The 18,190-nt window shown below is 57.7% G+C and overlaps 1 protein-coding gene and 2 long non-coding RNA genes across 3 annotated transcripts; all 3 read left to right on the forward strand.

Moving 5' to 3' along the window:
* Window positions 1–70: 70 nt before the first annotated feature.
* LOC142059441 (uncharacterized) lies at window positions 71–13,105 on the forward strand. The gene is made up of 12 exons (XM_075098302.1): window positions 71–114; window positions 339–407; window positions 496–551; window positions 637–677; window positions 7,396–7,502; window positions 8,534–8,693; window positions 8,921–8,970; window positions 9,082–9,137; window positions 9,223–9,263; window positions 11,518–11,566; window positions 11,689–11,781; window positions 12,959–13,105. The coding sequence occupies exons 1-11, from the start codon at window positions 92–94 to the stop codon at window positions 11,772–11,774; spliced, it is 738 nt and encodes a 245-aa protein (XP_074954403.1). The 5' UTR covers window positions 71–91; the 3' UTR covers window positions 11,775–11,781; window positions 12,959–13,105.
* LOC142059442 (uncharacterized) lies at window positions 2,465–4,434 on the forward strand. Its single transcript, XR_012661343.1, has 6 exons — window positions 2,465–2,546; window positions 2,656–2,712; window positions 2,798–2,837; window positions 2,927–3,003; window positions 3,103–3,195; window positions 4,372–4,434. It is a non-coding gene; the product is annotated as an uncharacterized LOC142059442 (long non-coding RNA).
* LOC142059443 (uncharacterized) lies at window positions 4,633–6,586 on the forward strand. Its single transcript, XR_012661344.1, has 5 exons — window positions 4,633–4,698; window positions 4,808–4,864; window positions 4,950–4,989; window positions 5,079–5,347; window positions 6,524–6,586. It is a non-coding gene; the product is annotated as an uncharacterized LOC142059443 (long non-coding RNA).
* Window positions 13,106–18,190: the final 5,085 nt, after the last annotated feature.

Below are 18,190 nucleotides of genomic sequence, written 5' to 3' on the forward strand. Positions count from 1 at the left end.
CATGCGATCGAGACCTGTGTCGTGGTTCAGCTGTCGCTGTGCATGCAGGTGACTTGTTTGGCAGATGCCGAGGGAGGAGTCGTGCAGGGTGATGGAGGACGGCGCTGTCAGCAGGTGAGTTGGTGTGCGGTGTATCTAGAGGGAAGATGTGGCTGTTGGCTGTACGAGCCCATTGTGGTAATTTTTCTTTGTGGACGCATGCGAGGAGCCGAGCGGGATCTGGGCACCGGAGGGGAATCGCACAGGGTGAGCGGTGACAGGTGGGCTGAAGCGTAGCGATTCGTCCTGAGGGGTCGCGTTGCAGATAGTCACGAGCAACATGCGTTTGGCTCTTGCAGGTGGTGGGCGAGCCTCAAGATGGCAACCGGATCTGCTGGAGGCCAGGCAGGTGAGCTGTCGAGGAAAAGGTGAGTGTCTGAGAAGGGGGGGTTTGTGCGGGTATCCTGAGACTCCCGCAGCACCCGAGTGGGTCCTTTTATGCTTGGGTTCTTGCAGGTGCCGCATGCAGGCTTCGGAGGGGAGACGCCGCATGCCGACGAGAGGTCCGAGAGGTGAGGGGCTTGAAGGCCAGGCGGCTGCTTGAGAGCAAGGTGTCGTACGGCCACTCAGTTGAAGCGTTTGTCTCTGGTGTTGCAGGTTGTGCGCCGGCTGCCTTTGGGCCTGGATGCGCGTTTGAGGTGAGCTGGGTCGCAGAGGGGAGGGGCGTGGGGCTGGTGTGGTTCGTTCTTCCTTTTTTGGCAGAGCGACGGTAAGTTTGTCTATCCTGTGGTATCTCTAGGGGCCGCAGGGGATGGCATTCATCCTCGTCCGGAATGAGCACGGAGCAGCCAGGTGAGCAGAGCAGCTGGGCGCATCTGAGGTAGATGGATGCAGCGGCCTAGGTCTTTGTAGAGTGATGGGATGCTGACTGACAGGGCTGTTGTGTGGGGCTTGTGATAGTTTTTGTTTTTCAGATGACGAAGAGGCAGCTGGTGACTGGAGGAGTGACGTGTGCTCTTCCATCAGAAGGAAGGGACGAGGGAGACTCCCGGCCCCTTGAAAGCTAAGTTGAGGCAACGGTGCTGGGGAAGGGGTTGGGGGAGCGAGGGCGGCACGGTTGGCTGTGGCAGGAAGGGGTTTTAAAGAGAGCGTAGGGGAGAGGGTTGTGTAGGAAGCAGTCCCCTTTGAGCAGGGGAATGGAGCAGGTTCCTCTGGAATATGACGGCAGTGTGCCCTGGGCAGGGCGGTTCCAGGCTGTGCGTGTCGTTGTGTAGCGCGTCTGTGTGTTTGGTGTTGGGTACGTTCGACCTTCCTCGGGTCTCGGTTGTTCTTTGTTCCGTAGGATCGAGGCAGGTGCCTCGGCAGCGTTACTAGGGCCCGGTAAGGCCCTAGTTGTGGGCACGGCGCCCATGGGGCGCTTCTCTTTTGGCGTCACCAGCTTCCGGCGTGGATCGTTTTGGCGTCTTGGGTGGTTCTGGCCGGTGTTGTTGTGCTGCGCCGTTCCCGGCCGCGTGAGCGGCTCTGCTCGCTAGCTGTCGCTTTTAGGGATTGGCGCTTCTTCCTTGCATCTTCAGGGGCTGAGGTCTTGAAGGCGGGCTGCTTGCGCATCCATCTTGTCAGTTTTGAGAGGAAGCGCTTGTCCCCGCCCGCAAAGGTCTCGTCGTTTTCTGGCGCGGCGCCGGGAGCACGCTAGGGTTCTGCGCGTGCTCCTCTTACCGGATGGAGGTTTTCTGCGTTGTCGGTCTCGCCGAGCGACTTGGCTTGTCTTTTTGAGGCGTGTTGTTGTTGGTGTTCTGTGTAGGGTTTGTCTGTGGTTGTGGCATCTTGGCTTGGAGCCGCCCTGCCCGGGGGTGTAGAGTCAGGGCGAGGTGGCACAGGAGCGATGAGAGGCTATGGCTTATGTCTCAAAGTGCCTTGCTTCTTTGGGGGAAAAGATGTGTGGCCCTCTTAGCTCGAGCGGCCGTTGTCAGTGGGTGAGAAAAAATTCCCATGGTGTCTTGTGGCCTCCCAGGGGATGACGGTAGCTGTCTGGGAGAGGGAGCTCCCGCTTCAGCGGAGCAGAGAGCATCTCAAGGGCGTTCCGGCTTGGATGTGGGTCGGGCGTAATGCTTGGTTTACGGTGTTTAGATGGCAGAGCAGGCCTAGCTGGGCTCTCGATGGGCTTGCTACCTGGCAACAAGGCCTGTGGAATGGCTAAGCTGTTGCTGTTCATTGAGGGGACTTGTTTGATATTTTTGCAGATGCCGAGGGAGGAGTCGTGCAGGGCGACGGAGGAGGGCCGAGGATAGCGCTGTAAGCAGGTGAGTTGGTGCGTGGTGTATGTAGAGGGAAGTGGTGACCGATGGCTCTGTGAGTGCAATATGGCATTAATATTTGAGGGTGCATGTGGTGGGCCAAGCGGGATCCGGGCACTGGAGGGGAACTGCACGGGGTGAGCAATGTTAGGCGCGCTGAAGTAGCGATGTGTCTCTTTGGGGCTTTGCAGTTAGAGTCACGAACAACCCATGTTTGGGTCTTGCATGTGGTGGTCAAGCTTGAACATGGCAGTTGGATCCGATGGCGTCCAGGTAGGTGAGCTGGTGAGGAAAAGGTGCGAGTCTTAGACGGGGATTGGTGTGGGTAGCTTGACAGTTCTGCAGCCTCTCAGCAGGCGCCTTTCTGCTTGGATTTTTGCAGGTGCCGCAATCAGCCATCAGAGGGGAGACGACGCATGGCGACGAGAGGTCCAAGAAAGTGAGGCGATTGCGGTCAGGGTGGCGGTTCCGTACCAAGGTGTTGTGTGGCAAGCGGGTTGAAACGTTTCTGTTTGGTTTTTTAGATTGTGTGCGGCTGCCCTTGGGACTGGATGCGCGTTTGAGGTGAGCTGGGTCGCAGGGAGGAGGGGCGTGGGGCTGGGGAGATCTTCCTTTGGAAGTGCAGTGGTAACATGATCTCCTGGTATCCCTAGGGGCCACAAGGGAGGACAACAGTGTGAGTTGGGCACGGCCACAGAGCAAGCGAGCGGAGCAGCCGGGCGCGTCTGAGGTAGACGGATGCAGCGGCCCAGGTCTTTGTAGAGCGATGGGATGCTGACTGACTGACTGATGCTGTTGTGTGGGGCTTGTGATTGTTTTTATTTTTCAGATGACGAAGAGGCAGCTGGTGACTGGAGGAGCGACGTGCACTTGTCCTTCAGACGGAAGGGAAGAGGGAGACTCTCGGCCCCTTGAAAGCTAAGTTGAGGCAACGGTGCTGGGGAAGGGGTTGGGGGAGCGAGGGGGGCACGGTTGGCTGTGGCAGGAAGGGGTTTTAAAGAGAGCGTAGGGGAGAGGGTTGTGTAGGAAGCAGTCCCCTTTGAGCAGGGGAATGGAGCGGGTTCCTCTGGAATATGACGGCAGTGTGCCCTGGGCAGGGCGGTTCCAGGCTGTGCGTGTCGTTGTGTAGCGCGTCTGTGTGTTTGGTGTTGGGTATGTTTGACCTTCCTCGGGTCTCGGTTGTTCTTTGTTCCGTAGGATCGAGGCAGGTGCCTCGGCAGCGTTACTAGGGCCCGGCGAGGCCCTAGTTGTGGGCACGGCGCCCATGGGGCGCTTCTCTTTTGGCGTCGCCAGCTTCCGGCGTGGATCGTTTTGGCGTCTCAGGTGGTTCTGGCCGGTGTTGTTGTGCTGCGCCGTTCCCGGCCGCGTGAGCGGCTCTGCTCGCTAGCTGTCGCTTTTAGGGATTGGCGCTTCTTCCTTGCATCTTCAGGGGCTGAGGTCTTGAAGGCGGGCTGCTTGCGCATCCATCTTGTCAGTTTTGAGAGGAAGCGCTTGTCCCCGCCCGCAAAGGTCTCGTCGTTTTCTGGCGCGGCGCCGGGAGCACGCTAGGGTTCTGTGCGTGCTCCTCTTACCGGATGGAGGTTTTCTGTACGTGCGTCGTCGGTCTCGCCGAGCGACTTGGCTTGTCTTTTTGAGGCGTGTTGTTGGTGTTCTGTGTAGGGTTTGTCTGTGGTTGTGGCATCTTGGCTTGGAGCCGCCCTGCCCGGGGGTGTAGAGTCAGGGCGAGGTGGCACAGGAGCGATGAGAGGCTATGGCTTATGTCTCAAAGTGCCTTGCTTCTTTGGGGGAAAAGATGTGTGGCCCTCTTAGCTCGAGCGGCCGTTGTCAGTGGGTGAGAAAAAATTCCCATGGTGTCTTGTGGCCTCCCAGGGGATGACGGTAGCTGTCTGGGAGAGGGAGCTCCCGCTTCAGCGGAGCAGAGAGCATCTCAAGGGCGTTCCGGCTTGGATGTGGGTCGGGCGTAATGCTTGGTTTACGGTGTTTAGATGGCAGAGCAGGCCTAGCTGGGCTCTCGATGGGCTTGCTACCTGGCAACAAGGCCTGTGGAATGGCTAAGCTGTTGCTGTTCATTGAGGGGACTTGTTTGATATTTTTGCAGATGCCGAGGGAGGAGTCGTGCAGGGCGACGGAGGAGGGCCGAGGATAGCGCTGTAAGCAGGTGAGTTGGTGCGTGGTGTATGTAGAGGGAAGTGGTGACCGATGGCTCTGTGAGTGCAATATGGCATTAATATTTGAGGGTGCATGTGGTGGGCCAAGCGGGATCCGGGCACTGGAGGGGAACTGCACGGGGTGAGCAATGTTAGGCGCGCTGAAGTAGCGATGTGTCTCTTTGGGGCTTTGCAGTTAGAGTCACGAACAACCCATGTTTGGGTCTTGCATGTGGTGGTCAAGCTTGAACATGGCAGTTGGATCCGATGGCGTCCAGGTAGGTGAGCTGGTGAGGAAAAGGTGCGAGTCTTAGACGGGGATTGGTGTGGGTAGCTTGACAGTTCTGCAGCCTCTCAGCAGGCGCCTTTCTGCTTGGATTTTTGCAGGTGCCGCAATCAGCCATCAGAGGGGAGACGACGCATGGCGACGAGAGGTCCAAGAAAGTGAGGCGATTGCGGTCAGGGTGGCGGTTCCGTACCAAGGTGTTGTGTGGCAAGCGGGTTGAAACGTTTCTGTTTGGTTTTTTAGATTGTGTGCGGCTGCCCTTGGGACTGGATGCGCGTTTGAGGTGAGCTGGGTCGCAGGGAGGAGGGGCGTGGGGCTGGGGAGATCTTCCTTTGGAAGTGCAGTGGTAACATGATCTCCTGGTATCCCTAGGGGCCACAAGGGAGGACAACAGTGTGAGTTGGGCACGGCCACAGAGCAAGCGAGCGGAGCAGCCGGGCGCGTCTGAGGTAGACGGATGCAGCGGCCCAGGTCTTTGTAGAGCGATGGGATGCTGACTGACTGACTGATGCTGTTGTGTGGGGCTTGTGATTGTTTTTATTTTTCAGATGACGAAGAGGCAGCTGGTGACTGGAGGAGCGACGTGCACTTGTCCTTCAGACGGAAGGGAAGAGGGAGACTCTCGGCCCCTTGAAAGCTAAGTTGAGGCAACGGTGCTGGGGAAGGGGTTGGGGGAGCGAGGGGGGCACGGTTGGCTGTGGCAGGAAGGGGTTTTAAAGAGAGCGTAGGGGAGAGGGTTGTGTAGGAAGCAGTCCCCTTTGAGCAGGGGAATGGAGCGGGTTCCTCTGGAATATGACGGCAGTGTGCCCTGGGCAGGGCGGTTCCAGGCTGTGCGTGTCGTTGTGTAGCGCGTCTGTGTGTTTGGTGTTGGGTATGTTTGACCTTCCTCGGGTCTCGGTTGTTCTTTGTTCCGTAGGATCGAGGCAGGTGCCTCGGCAGCGTTACTAGGGCCCGGCGAGGCCCTAGTTGTGGGCACGGCGCCCATGGGGCGCTTCTCTTTTGGCGTCGCCAGCTTCGGGCGTGGATCGTTTTGGCGTCTCAGGTGGTTCTGGCCGGTGTTGTTGTGCTGCGCCGTTCCCGGCCGCGTGAGCGGCTCTGCTCGCTAGCTGTCGCTTTTAGGGATTGGCGCTTCTTCCTTGCATCTTCAGGGGCTGAGGTCTTGAAGGCGGGCTGCTTGCGCATCCATCTTGTCAGTTTTGAGAGGAAGCGCTTGTCCCCGCCCGCAAAGGTCTCGTCGTTTTCTGGCGCGGCGCCGGGAGCACGCTAGGGTTCTGTGCGTGCTCCTCTTACCGGATGGAGGTTTTCTGTACGTGCGTCGTCGGTCTCGCCGAGCGACTTGGCTTGTCTTTTTGAGGCGTGTTGTTGGTGTTCTGTGTAGGGTTTGTCTGTGGTTGTGGCATCTTGGCTTGGAGCCGCCCTGCCCGGGGGTGTAGAGTCAGGGCGAGGTGGCACAGGAGCGATGAGAGGCTATGGCTTATGTCTCAAAGTGCCTTGCTTCTTTGGGGGAAAAGATGTGTGGCCCTCTTAGCTCGAGCGGCCGTTGTCAGTGGGTGAGAAAAAATTCCCATGGTGTCTTGTGGCCTCCCAGGGGATGACGGTAGCTGTCTGGGAGAGGGAGCTCCCGCTTCAGCGGAGCAGAGAGCATCTCAAGGGCGTTCCGGCTTGGATGTGGGTCGGGCGTAATGCTTGGTTTACGGTGTTTAGATGGCAGAGCAGGCCTAGCTGGGCTCTCGATGGGCTTGCTACCTGGCAACAAGGCCTGTGGAATGGCTAAGCTGTTGCTGTTCATTGAGGGGACTTGTTTGATATTTTTGCAGATGCCGAGGGAGGAGTCGTGCAGGGCGACGGAGGAGGGCCGAGGATAGCGCTGTAAGCAGGTGAGTTGGTGCGTGGTGTATGTAGAGGGAAGTGGTGACCGATGGCTCTGTGAGTGCAATATGGCATTAATATTTGAGGGTGCATGTGGTGGGCCAAGCGGGATCCGGGCACTGGAGGGGAACTGCACGGGGTGAGCAATGTTAGGCGCGCTGAAGTAGCGATGTGTCTCTTTGGGGCTTTGCAGTTAGAGTCACGAACAACCCATGTTTGGGTCTTGCATGTGGTGGTCAAGCTTGAACATGGCAGTTGGATCCGATGGCGTCCAGGTAGGTGAGCTGGTGAGGAAAAGGTGCGAGTCTTAGACGGGGATTGGTGTGGGTAGCTTGACAGTTCTGCAGCCTCTCAGCAGGCGCCTTTCTGCTTGGATTTTTGCAGGTGCCGCAATCAGCCATCAGAGGGGAGACGACGCATGGCGACGAGAGGTCCAAGAAAGTGAGGCGATTGCGGTCAGGGTGGCGGTTCCGTACCAAGGTGTTGTGTGGCAAGCGGGTTGAAACGTTTCTGTTTGGTTTTTTAGATTGTGTGCGGCTGCCCTTGGGACTGGATGCGCGTTTGAGGTGAGCTGGGTCGCAGGGAGGAGGGGCGTGGGGCTGGGGAGATCTTCCTTTGGAAGTGCAGTGGTAACATGATCTCCTGGTATCCCTAGGGGCCACAAGGGAGGACAACAGTGTGAGTTGGGCACGGCCACAGAGCAAGCGAGCGGAGCAGCCGGGCGCGTCTGAGGTAGACGGATGCAGCGGCCCAGGTCTTTGTGGAGCGATGGGATGCTGACTGACAGGGCGGTGTGTGTATTTTTGTTGTTTTTGTTTAGATGATGAAAAGGCACCTGGCACTTGGAGGACCGATGCAGTGGGCTGCCTGTGCGCTTGTTCTTCTGAAGGATGGGTGGACCGAGACTCTCGGCCCCTTGAAAGCTAAGTTGAGGCAACGGTGCTGAGGAAGGGGTTGCGGGAGGGAGGGGTTTTAAAGATGGCGCAGCGGAGCGGGCTGTCCGGGAAGCGGTCCCCTTTGAGAGCAGGGAAAAGGAGCGGGTTCCTCTTCAATGTGACGGGAACGTGTGCCGGGCAGGGCGGTTCCAGGCTGTGTGTGTGATTGCGCAGTGTGTGTGTTTTGTGTTGGGTGTCTCCGACCTTCCTCGGGTCTCGGTTGTTCCCTTTGTTCCTTAGGAGCCAGGCAGGTGCCTCGGCAGCGTTAGTAGGGCCCGGCGAGGCCCTAGTTGTGGGCACGGCGCCCGTCGGGCGCTTCTCTTTTGGCGTCGCAAGCTTCGGGCGTGGATCGTTTTGGCGTCTCGGACGGTCGTCTTGGGCGTCGTCGTTCCCGGCTGCGTGAGCGGCGCCGCTCTGTCGCTGTGAGGTTTTTTGGGGACTGGCATTTCTTCCTTGCATCCTTAGGCGGTTAGGTCTTGAAGCTGGGCCGGTTGCGCGTCTGTCGTCTCGGTTGTGAGAGGAAGCTCTTGTCACGGGCCACGAAGCTGTCGGCGTTCTCTGGTGTTGCCGTAGGGCCTGCCGACGTCACCGTCGGGGCCCCGCAGGCGGTCTTGCCGGACGGGGGGTTCCGTCTGGGTGTCGTCGTTCTCTCCGAGAGCTGCCTCTCACCCTTCGGGGCGCATTGCTTGTAGCGTTCTGTGTAGCGTTGTTCTGCGTGTGTCTTGGAGCCGCCCTGCCCGGGGATGTAGAGTCAGGGCGAGGTGGGTGGTGCTGGCATCTAGGGATGCGCCCAGGCTTTGGCGGGCGTGGGGGGGAAGGAATTTTGCAGCCGTCTTGGATCGACTGGCTGTCGTCGGTGGGTGAGGGAAGTAATTCCTGTTGGGTTTTGTGGGCCCCCAGGGAACAACCGTAGGTGTCTGGGGGAGGGAGCTAGAGTCTTAGCTGAGCAGGTAGCATGTCAAGGGTGTTCTGGCTTGTCTGTGTGCTGGGCTTAATGTTTGATGTATCGTGCTCATGTTTAAGAGCCGCCCTAGTTGGGCTCTCGAGGGGTGTTCCTACACGCGATCGAGACCTGCGTCGTGGTTCAGCTGTCGCTGTGCACGCAGGTGACTTGTTTGGCATCGGTTTGGCAGGTGCCGAGGGAGGAGTCGTGCAGGGTGATGGAGGACGGCGCTGTCAGCAGGTGAGTTGGTGTGCGGTGTATCTAGAGGGAAGATGTGGCTGTTGGCTCTATGAGCCCGTTGTGGTAATTTTTCTTTGTGGACGCATGCGAGGAGCCGAGCGGGATCTGGGCACCGGAGGGGTGCCCAGGCACAGGGTGAGCGGTGACGGGTGGGCTGAAGCGTAGCGATTCGTCCTGAGGGGTCGCGTTGCAGGTGGTCACGAGCAACATGTGTTTGGCTCTTGCAGGTGGTGGGCGAGCCTCAAGATGGCAACCGGATCTGCTGGAGGCCGGGCAGGTGAGCTGTCGAGGAAAAGGTGCGTGTCTGAGATGGGGGGGGGGGTTTGTGCGGGTATCCTGAGACTCCCGCAGCACCCGAGTGGGTCCTTTTTTGCTTGGGTTCTTGCAGGTGCCGCACGCAGGCTTCGGAGGGGAGACGCCGCGTGCCGACGAGAGGTCCGAGAGGTGAGGGGCTTGAAGGCCAGGCGGCTGTTTGAGAGCAAGGTGTCATACGGCCACTCAATTGAAGCGCTTGTCTTTGGCGTTGCAGGTTGCGCGCCGGCTGCCTTTGGGCCTGGATGCGCGTTTGAGGTGAGCCGGGTCACAGAGGGGAGGGGCGCGGGGCCGGTGTGGTTCGTTCTTCCTCTTTTGGCAGAGCGACGGTAACTTTGTGTATCCTGTGGTATCTCTAGGGGCCGCAGGGGATGGCGTTCGTCCTCGTCCGGAACGGGCACGGAGCAGCAGGGTGAGCGGAGCAGCCGGGCGCGTCTGAGGTAGACTGATGCAGCGGCCTAGGTCTTTGTGGAGCGATGGGATGCTGACTGACAGGGCTGCTGTTGTGTGGTGCTTGTGATTGTTTTTATTTTTCAGATGACGAAGAGGCAGCTGGTGACTGGAGGAGTGCCATGTGCTTGCCCTTCAGTAGGAAGGGAAGAGGGAGACTCTCGGCCCCTTGAAAGCTAAGTTGAGACAACGGTGCTGGGGAAGGGGTTGGGGGAGCGAGGGCGGCACGGTTGGCTGTGGCCGGAAGGGGTTTTAAAGAGAGCGTAGGGGAGAGGGTTGTGTAGGAAGCGGTCCCCTTTGAGCAGGGGAATGGAGCGGGTTCCTCTGAAATATGACGGCAGTGTGCCCTGGGCAGGGCGGTTCCAGGCTGTGCGTGTCCTTGTGTAGTGCGTCTGTGTGTTTGGTGTTGGGTGCGTTTGACCTTCCTCGGGTCTCGGTTGTTCTTTGTTCCGTAGGATCGAGGCAGGTGCCTCGGCAGCGTTACTAGGGCCCGGCGAGGCCCTAGTTGTGGGCACGGCGCCCATGGGGCGCTTCTCTTTTGGCGTCGCAAGCTTCGGGCGTGGATCGTTTTGACGTCTCGGGTGGTTCTAGCCGGTGTTGTTGTGCCGCGCCGTTTCCGGCCGCGTGAGCGGCTCTGCTCGCTAGCTGTCACTTTTAGGGACCGGCACTTCTTCCTTGCGTCTTCAAGGGCTGAGTTCTTGAAGGCGGGCTGCTTACGCATTCATCTCGTCAGTTTTGAGAGGAAGCGCTTGTCCCCGCCCACGAAGGTCTCGTCGTTTTCTGGCGTGGCGCTAGGAGCACGCTAGGGTTCTGCGCATGCTCTTCCCGGATGGAGGTTTTCTGTACGTGCGTCGTCGGTCTTGCCGAGTGACTCGGCTTGTTTTTTGAGGCGTGTTGTTGTTGGCGTTCTGCGTAGGGTTCGTCCGTGGTTGCGGTGTCTTGGCTTGGAGCCGCCCTGCCCGGGGGTGTAGAGTCAGGGCAAGGTGGCACAGGAGCGATGAGAGGCTATGGCTTATGCGTCAAAGTGCCTTGCTTCTTTGGGGGAAAAGATGTGTGGCCCTTTTAGATCGAGCGGCCGTTGTCAGTGGGTGAGAAAAAGAATTCCCATGGTGTTTTGTGGCCTCCCAGGGGATGACGGTAGCTGTCTGGGAGAGGGAGCTCCTGCCTCAGCGGAGCAAAGAGCATCTCAAGGGCGTTCCGGCTTGGATGTGGGTCGGGCGTAATGCTTGGTTTACGGTGTTTAGATGGCAGAGCAGGCCTAGCTGGGCTCTCGATGGGCTTGCTACCTGGCAACAAGGCCTGTGGAATGGCTAAGCTGTTGCTGTTCATTGAGGGGACTTGTTTGATATTTTTGCAGATGCCGAGGGAGGAGTCGTGCAGGGCAACGGAGGAGGGCCGAGGATAGCGCTGTAAGCAGGTGAGTTGGTGCGTGGTGTATGTAGAGGGAAGTGGTGACCGATGGCTCTGTGAGTGCAATATGGCAATAATATTTGAGGGTGCATGTGGTGGGCCAAGCGTGATCCAGGCACCGGAGGGGGACTGCACGGGGTGAGCAATGTTAGGCGCGCTGAAGTAGCGATGTGTCTCTTTGGGGCTTTGCAGTTAGTCATGAACAACCCATGTTTGGATCTTGCATGTGGTGGTCAAGCTTGAACACGGCAGTTGGAACTGATGGTGTCCAGGTAGGTGAGCTGGTGAGGAAAAGGTGCGAGTCTTAAACGGGGATTAGTGTGGGTAGCTTGACAGTTCTGCAGTCTCTCAGCAGGTGCCTTTCTGCTTGGATTTTTGCAGGTGCCGCAATCAGCCTTCAGAGGGGAGACGACGCATGGCGACGAGAGGTCCAAGAAAGTGAGGCGATTGCGGTCAGGGTGGCGGTTCCGTACCAAGGTGTTGTGTGGCAAGCGGGTTGAAGCGTTTCTGTTTGGCTTTTTAGATTGTGTGCGGCTGCCTTTGGGACCGGATGCACGTTTGAGGTGAGCCGGGTCACAGAGGGGAGGGGCGCGGGGCTGGGGAGATCTTCCTTTGGAAGTGCAGTGGTAACATGATCCCCTGGTATCCCTAGGGGCCACAAGGGAGGACAACGGTGCGAGTTGGGCACGGCCACAGAGCAAGTGAGCGGAGCAGCTGGGCGCATCTGAGGTAGACTGATGCAGCGGCCTAGGTCTTTGTGGAGCGATGGGATGCTGACTGACAGGGCTGTTGTGTGGGGCTTGTGATTGTTTTTATTTTTCAGATGACGAAGAGGCAGCTGGTGACTGGAGGAGTGCCATGTGCTTGCCCTTCAGTAGGAAGGGAAGAGGGAGACTCTCGGCCCCTTGAAAGCTAAGTTGAGACAACGGTGCTGGGGAAGGGGTTGGGGGAGCGAGGGCGGCACGGTTGGCTGTGGCCGGAAGGGGTTTTAAAGAGAGCGTAGGGGAGAGGGTTGTGTAGGAAGCGGTCCCCTTTGAGCAGGGGAATGGAGCGGGTTCCTCTGAAATATGACGGCAGTGTGCCCTGGGCAGGGCGGTTCCAGGCTGTGCGTGTCCTTGTGTAGTGCGTCTGTGTGTTTGGTGTTGGGTGCGTTTGACCTTCCTCGGGTCTCGGTTGTTCTTTGTTCCGTAGGATCGAGGCAGGTGCCTCGGCAGCGTTACTAGGGCCCGGCGAGGCCCTAGTTGTGGGCACGGCGCCCATGGGGCGCTTCTCTTTTGGCATCGCAAGCTTCGGGCGTGGATCGTTTTGACGTCTCGGGTGGTTCTAGCCGGTGTTGTTGTGCCGCGCCGTTTCCGGCCGCGTGAGCGGCTCTGCTCGCTAGCTGTCACTTTTAGGGACCGGCACTTCTTCCTTGCGTCTTCAAGGGCTGAGTTCTTGAAGGCGGGCTGCTTACGCATTCATCTCGTCAGTTTTGAGAGGAAGCGCTTGTCCCCGCCCACGAAGGTCTCGTCGTTTTCTGGCGTGGCGCTAGGAGCACGCTAGGGTTCTGCGCATGCTCTTCCCGGATGGAGGTTTTCTGTACGTGCGTCGTCGGTCTTGCCGAGTGACTCGGCTTGTTTTTTGAGGCGTGTTGTTGTTGGCGTTCTGCGTAGGGTTCGTCCGTGGTTGCGGTGTCTTGGCTTGGAGCCGCCCTGCCCGGGGGTGTAGAGTCAGGGCAAGGTGGCACAGGAGCGATGAGAGGCTATGGCTTATGCGTCAAAGTGCCTTGCTTCTTTGGGGGAAAAGATGTGTGGCCCTTTTAGATCGAGCGGCCGTTGTCAGTGGGTGAGAAAAAGAATTCCCATGGTGTTTTGTGGCCTCCCAGGGGATGACGGTAGCTGTCTGGGAGAGGGAGCTCCTGCCTCAGCGGAGCAAAGAGCATCTCAAGGGCGTTCCGGCTTGGATGTGGGTCGGGCGTAATGCTTGGTTTACGGTGTTTAGATGGCAGAGCAGGCCTAGCTGGGCTCTCGATGGGCTTGCTACCTGGCAACAAGGCCTGTGGAATGGCTAAGCTGTTGCTGTTCATTGAGGGGACTTGTTTGATATTTTTGCAGATGCCGAGGGAGGAGTCGTGCAGGGCGACGGAGGAATGCCGAGGATAGCGCTGTAAGCAGGTGAGTTGGTGCGTGGTGTATGTAGAGGGAAGTGGTGACCGATGGCTCTGTGAGTGCAATATGGCAATAATATTTGAGGGTGCATGTGGTGGGCCAAGCGTGATCCAGGCACCGGAGGGGGACTGCACGGGGTGAGCAATGTTAGGCGCGCTGAAGTAGCGATGTGTCTCTTTGGGGCTTTGCAGTTAGTCATGAACAACCCATGTTTGGATCTTGCATGTGGTGGTCAAGCTTGAACACGGCAGTTGGAACTGATGGTGTCCAGGTAGGTGAGCTGGTGAGGAAAAGGTGCGAGTCTTAAACGGGGATTAGTGTGGGTAGCTTGACAGTTCTGCAGTCTCTCAGCAGGTGCCTTTCTGCTTGGATTTTTGCAGGTGCCGCAATCAGCCTTCAGAGGGGAGACGACGCATGGCGACGAGAGGTCCAAGAAAGTGAGGCGATTGCGGTCAGGGTGGCGGTTCCGTACCAAGGTGTTGTGTGGCAAGCGGGTTGAAGCGTTTCTGTTTGGCTTTTTAGATTGTGTGCGGCTGCCTTTGGGACCGGATGCACGTTTGAGGTGAGCCGGGTCGCAGGGAGGAGGGGCGCGGGGCTGGGGAGATCTTCCTTTGGAAGTGCAGTGGTAACATGATCTCCTGGTATCCCTAGGGGCCACAAGGGAGGACAACGGTGCGAGTTGGGCACGGCCACAGAGCAAGCGAGCGGAGCAGCTGGGCGCATCTGAGGTAGACTGATGCAGCGGCCTAGGTCTTTGTGGAGCGATGGGATGCTGACTGACAGGGCTGCTGTTGTGTGGTGCTTGTGATTGTTTTTATTTTTCAGATGACGAAGAGGCAGCTGGTGACTGGAGGAGTGCCATGTGCTTGCCCTTCAGTAGGAAGGGAAGAGGGAGACTCTCGGCCCCTTGAAAGCTAAGTTGAGACAACGGTGCTGGGGAAGGGGTTGGGGGAGCGAGGGCGGCACGGTTGGCTGTGGCCGGAAGGGGTTTTAAAGAGAGCGTAGGGGAGAGGGTTGTGTAGGAAGCGGTCCCCTTTGAGCAGGGGAATGGAGCGGGTTCCTCTGAAATATGACGGCAGTGTGCCCTGGGCAGGGCGGTTCCAGGCTGTGCGTGTCCTTGTGTAGTGCGTCTGTGTGTTTGGTGTTGGGTGCGTTTGACCTTCCTCGGGTCTCGGTTGTTCTTTGTTCCGTAGGATCGAGGCAGGTGCCTCGGCAGCGTTACTAGGGCCCGGCGAGGCCCTAGTTGTGGGCACGGCGCCCATGGGGCGCTTCTCTTTTGGCGTCGCAAGCTTCGGGCGTGGATCGTTTTGACGTCTCAGGTGGTTCTGGCCGGTGGTCTTGTTCCGCGCCGTTCCCGGCCACGTGAGCGGCTCTGCTCGCTAGCTGTCGCTTTTAGGGACCGGCACTTCTTCCTTGCGTCTTCAGGGGCTGAGGTCTTGAAGGCGGGCTGCTTGCGCATCCATCTCGTCAGTTTTGAGAGGAAGCGCTTGTCCCCGCCCACGAAGGTCTCGTCATTTTCTGGCGTGGCGCTGGGAGCACGCTAGGGTTCTGCGCGTGCTCTTCCCGGATGGAGGTTTTCTGTACGTGCGTCGTCGGTCTTGCCGAGTGACTCGGCTTGTTTTTTGAGGCGTGTTGTTGTTGGCGTTCTGCATAGGGTTCGTCCGTGGTTGCGGTGTCTTGGCTTGGAGCCGCCCTGCCCGGGGGTGTCGAGTCAGGGCAAGGTGGCAAAGGAGCGTTTGAGGTGAACTGGGTTGCAGAGAAGAGGGGTGTGGAGCTGGTGATTTTTGTAGAAAGTGCAGTGGCAACTCTATGTGCTTTTGTCTCTAGTGGCCGCGAAGGATGGTGACCGTCCAAGTCCAGCACGGGTAAGGAGCAGGTGAGAGGAGAAGCCAGGTGCACGTGAGGTGGGGGATGTTGCGGGGTAGGTCCTTGTGGAGCGACGTGATGGTGACAACACTATCGAGTGTGGATTGTTGTGGGGTTTTCTTTAGGTGAAGGAATATACGTTCCTCCCTTTGGTAACCATCATCTTTGGGTGACTGCGCGCTACTAAATTTCCTCCGACGCTTGTACGGTTGAATGCACGTACTGTTGTATTGGTGTATGTATATGCCTGCACAGATTTCTCCAGCTCTTGTTTGTTGGAACATATCTATGTAGTTTCTCTTGTACAGTTCTTTATTGTTGTGTATCTGTATAGCTGTCCTGTGTGACTCGTGTGGCTGTGTGTGTGTACCTAGGCACTTACCTCCGCCGTCTTGTACGGTTGCACATATGTAGTGCGTGTCGTACCCTGTTTGTCTGTTGTAGCTGAGTGAATGTGCATAGTTAATCTACCACTGCGGCGTGGTGGAAGCATTCGCCCGTGTACATCGTTGCTGCGTGCGATCGATTAGAGCTGGTGCGGTATCGTTGGATGTACATTCACACATCCTTGCGTAGCGAGGTTGAGCGAATGCAGAAGTCAATATTGGCTGCCTGTGTTCTATGGGTGAATGTAGTTTGAAATGAACCAGGGACACGGGTAGCGACATATATTTTGTAGAAACTGTCTTTGATAACGTTGTGCGGCGTGGGGCGTTCACGGTGTTTTGAGGGTTGGGTTTGGTGGTGGTAGCTAACAGCAAACTTTTTCCACAGGATTAAAAATAAAAGTAGAATAAAAAAACCCCAGCCGGGGGATTTTTTTTTTTCTCCCCTGGCTGGGTTTTTTTTTCCCCGGTCCCGGCCGCTCTGCGAGGCGACGTTCATCGCCAATGTTTGGGCGGAGGTCAGGCTCTGGGACGGGGTTTTGGCAGGCAGGGCAATTTTTTGAGGCGCCTGGGAGCGGAGTTCCCAGGGAGCGCCGGAGGAGCAGGGCGACAGGCGGCGGACCGGCTCGGTGGAGAGGAAGGAGCGATAGACACGGTGGGCGGATGAGCGGTTTGGTGGAAACCTTTGTGAGGTTGCCGGGTTGAATGCGTGCTTAGGTAGGGTTGTGAGGCTCGGCGGTACGGGGTTTTTGCAGGCAGGGCCCCTTTTTGAGGCCCTGGGTCGTGTGGGTGGATGTAGGTACGGGACTACATGCGTCCCTGGTACGTTGCAGTCCTTTGCATCTACCTCCTTTGATAGGGTTGTGCGGCGTGGGGCGTTCACGGTGTTTTGAGGGTTGGGTTTGGTGGTGGTAGCTAACAGCAAACTTTTTCCACAGGATTAAAAATAAAAGTAGAATAAAAAAACCCCAGCCGGGGGATTTTTTTTTTCTCCCCCGGCTGGGTTTTTTTTTCCCCGGTCCCGGCCGCTCTGCGAGGCGACGTTCATCGCCAACGTTTGGGCGGAGGTCAGGCTCTGGGACGGGGTTTTGGCAGGCAGGGCAATTTTTTGAGGCGCCTGGGAGCGGAGTTCCCAGGGAGCGCCGGAGGAGCAGGGCGACAGGCGGCGGACCGGCTCGGTGGAGAGGAAGGAGCGATAGACACGGTGGGCGGATGAGCGGTTTGGTGGAAACCTTTGTGAGGTTGCCGGGTTGAATGCGTGCTTAGGTAGGGTTGTGAGGCTCGGCGGTACGGGGTTTTTGCAGGCAGGGCCCCTTTTTGAGGCCCTGGGTCGTGTGGGTGGATGTAGGTACGGGACTACATGCGTCCCTGGTACGTTGCAGTCCTTTGCATCTACCTCCTTTGATAGGGTTGTGCGGCGTGGGGCGTTCACGGTGTTTTGAGGGTTGGGTTTGGTGGTGGTAGCTAACAGCAAACTTTTTCCACAGGATTAAAAATAAAAGTAGAATAAAAAAACCCCAGCCGGGGGATTTTTTTTTTTCTCCCCCGGCTGGGTTTTTTTTTCCCCGGTCCCGGCCGCTCTGCGAGGCGACGTTCATCGCCAACGTTTGGGCGGAGGTCAGGCCCTGGGACGGGGTTTTGGCAGGCAGGGCAATTTTTTGAGGCGCCTGGGAGCGGAGTTCCCAGGGAGCGCCGGAGGAGCAGGGCGACAGGCGGCGGACCGGCTCGGTGGAGAGGAAGGAGCGATAGACACGGTGGGCGGATGAGCGGTTTGGTGGAAACCTTTGTGAGGTTGCCGGGTTCAATGCGTGTGTCAGTAGAGGTCTGATGTGTGGTGGTGTGGGGTGTTGTCGGAGATGTCCTTGTCGGGCTGAGATGCAGTCTTTGAAGAGGCTTAGAGATTGGGGATTTCTGAATCTGGGTTTTGTCTTCCATGGCCGGCGCTGGTTTCCCGAAGCGTTTATAGGCATTCTACAGCCAGCGTGTCATGCAATGTGTAATAGGCACGTTTGGGTGGCTGTCCCGCTAGGCATAGGGTTTTGCGTGCTGTCTGGGTATATGGCATTGAAGGGGCGATGTTGGGACGTACGATACGATAGGTCTGGCTCGGTGTTGATGAAATCGCATACGGTGGCTTTTGGGTACGGGGAGTCGGAGTAGGCGGCCATTGTTTAGGTAGGCCAGCTTGAGAACGATGCGGGTTTACGGTCATCGTGTACACCTAGGGCGTAGGGAAGTACCTTTGGTGTGGTTAGCGTATGTTATAAGGATGCCGGTTTGTCTGTCATAGGGGCGTTGAAGCGTAAGGTCCGCAGAGATGCGAGGAGGCACGTTGTCAGCCGATCGGTAGTACGCATCGCAGAGGCAGTGCGGATCGGAAGAGGAAAAGGTATATTAGCGGAGCAGTAAGCGGACTACATAAGGAGAGCGAGCTTTGTGCCTAAGGTAACGGGGTCTGAGGCTCAGGTGGTAAGCGCTTGCTAGGAGCCTAAAGGAGTTACAGTTCTAGTATAATTAGAGGACTATTGAGTAAGAGGTGACCGAATTAGTAGGGATGGGAAGTATCGGACCTAGGGAGGTAACGTTATCCTTGCAGGAGAAGTGAATTATGGCAACGAGAGGAGACAGGTAGTGCTCGGTAGATGAATGAACGGTAGAAACGGATTTATCCAGGGGAAAAAGGGGTTTAAGCGTAGGAGATGTTGTCTAGTACAGGGATCGTATTAGGCCCGTGCAGTTATTTGCTGTTACTAAGTGCTACCGCTCGGCCTCAGAGCAAGGACGAGATCGCAGCGTGGATGTAGAGATGCGTACGAGCACGTAGAGGCGTCGCTGCGAAGCTAGGTAAGGAACGACTCGATGCATACGGGTAACGGTGAAGTCGGTATCGGAGGGAGAGGAGCGAGGCAGGCCGAGTAACCGTAGT

Source organism: Phalacrocorax aristotelis, chromosome 6, assembly GCF_949628215.1.
Source record: "Phalacrocorax aristotelis chromosome 6, bGulAri2.1, whole genome shotgun sequence".
NCBI classification, from domain to species: domain Eukaryota; kingdom Metazoa; phylum Chordata; class Aves; order Suliformes; family Phalacrocoracidae; genus Phalacrocorax; species Phalacrocorax aristotelis.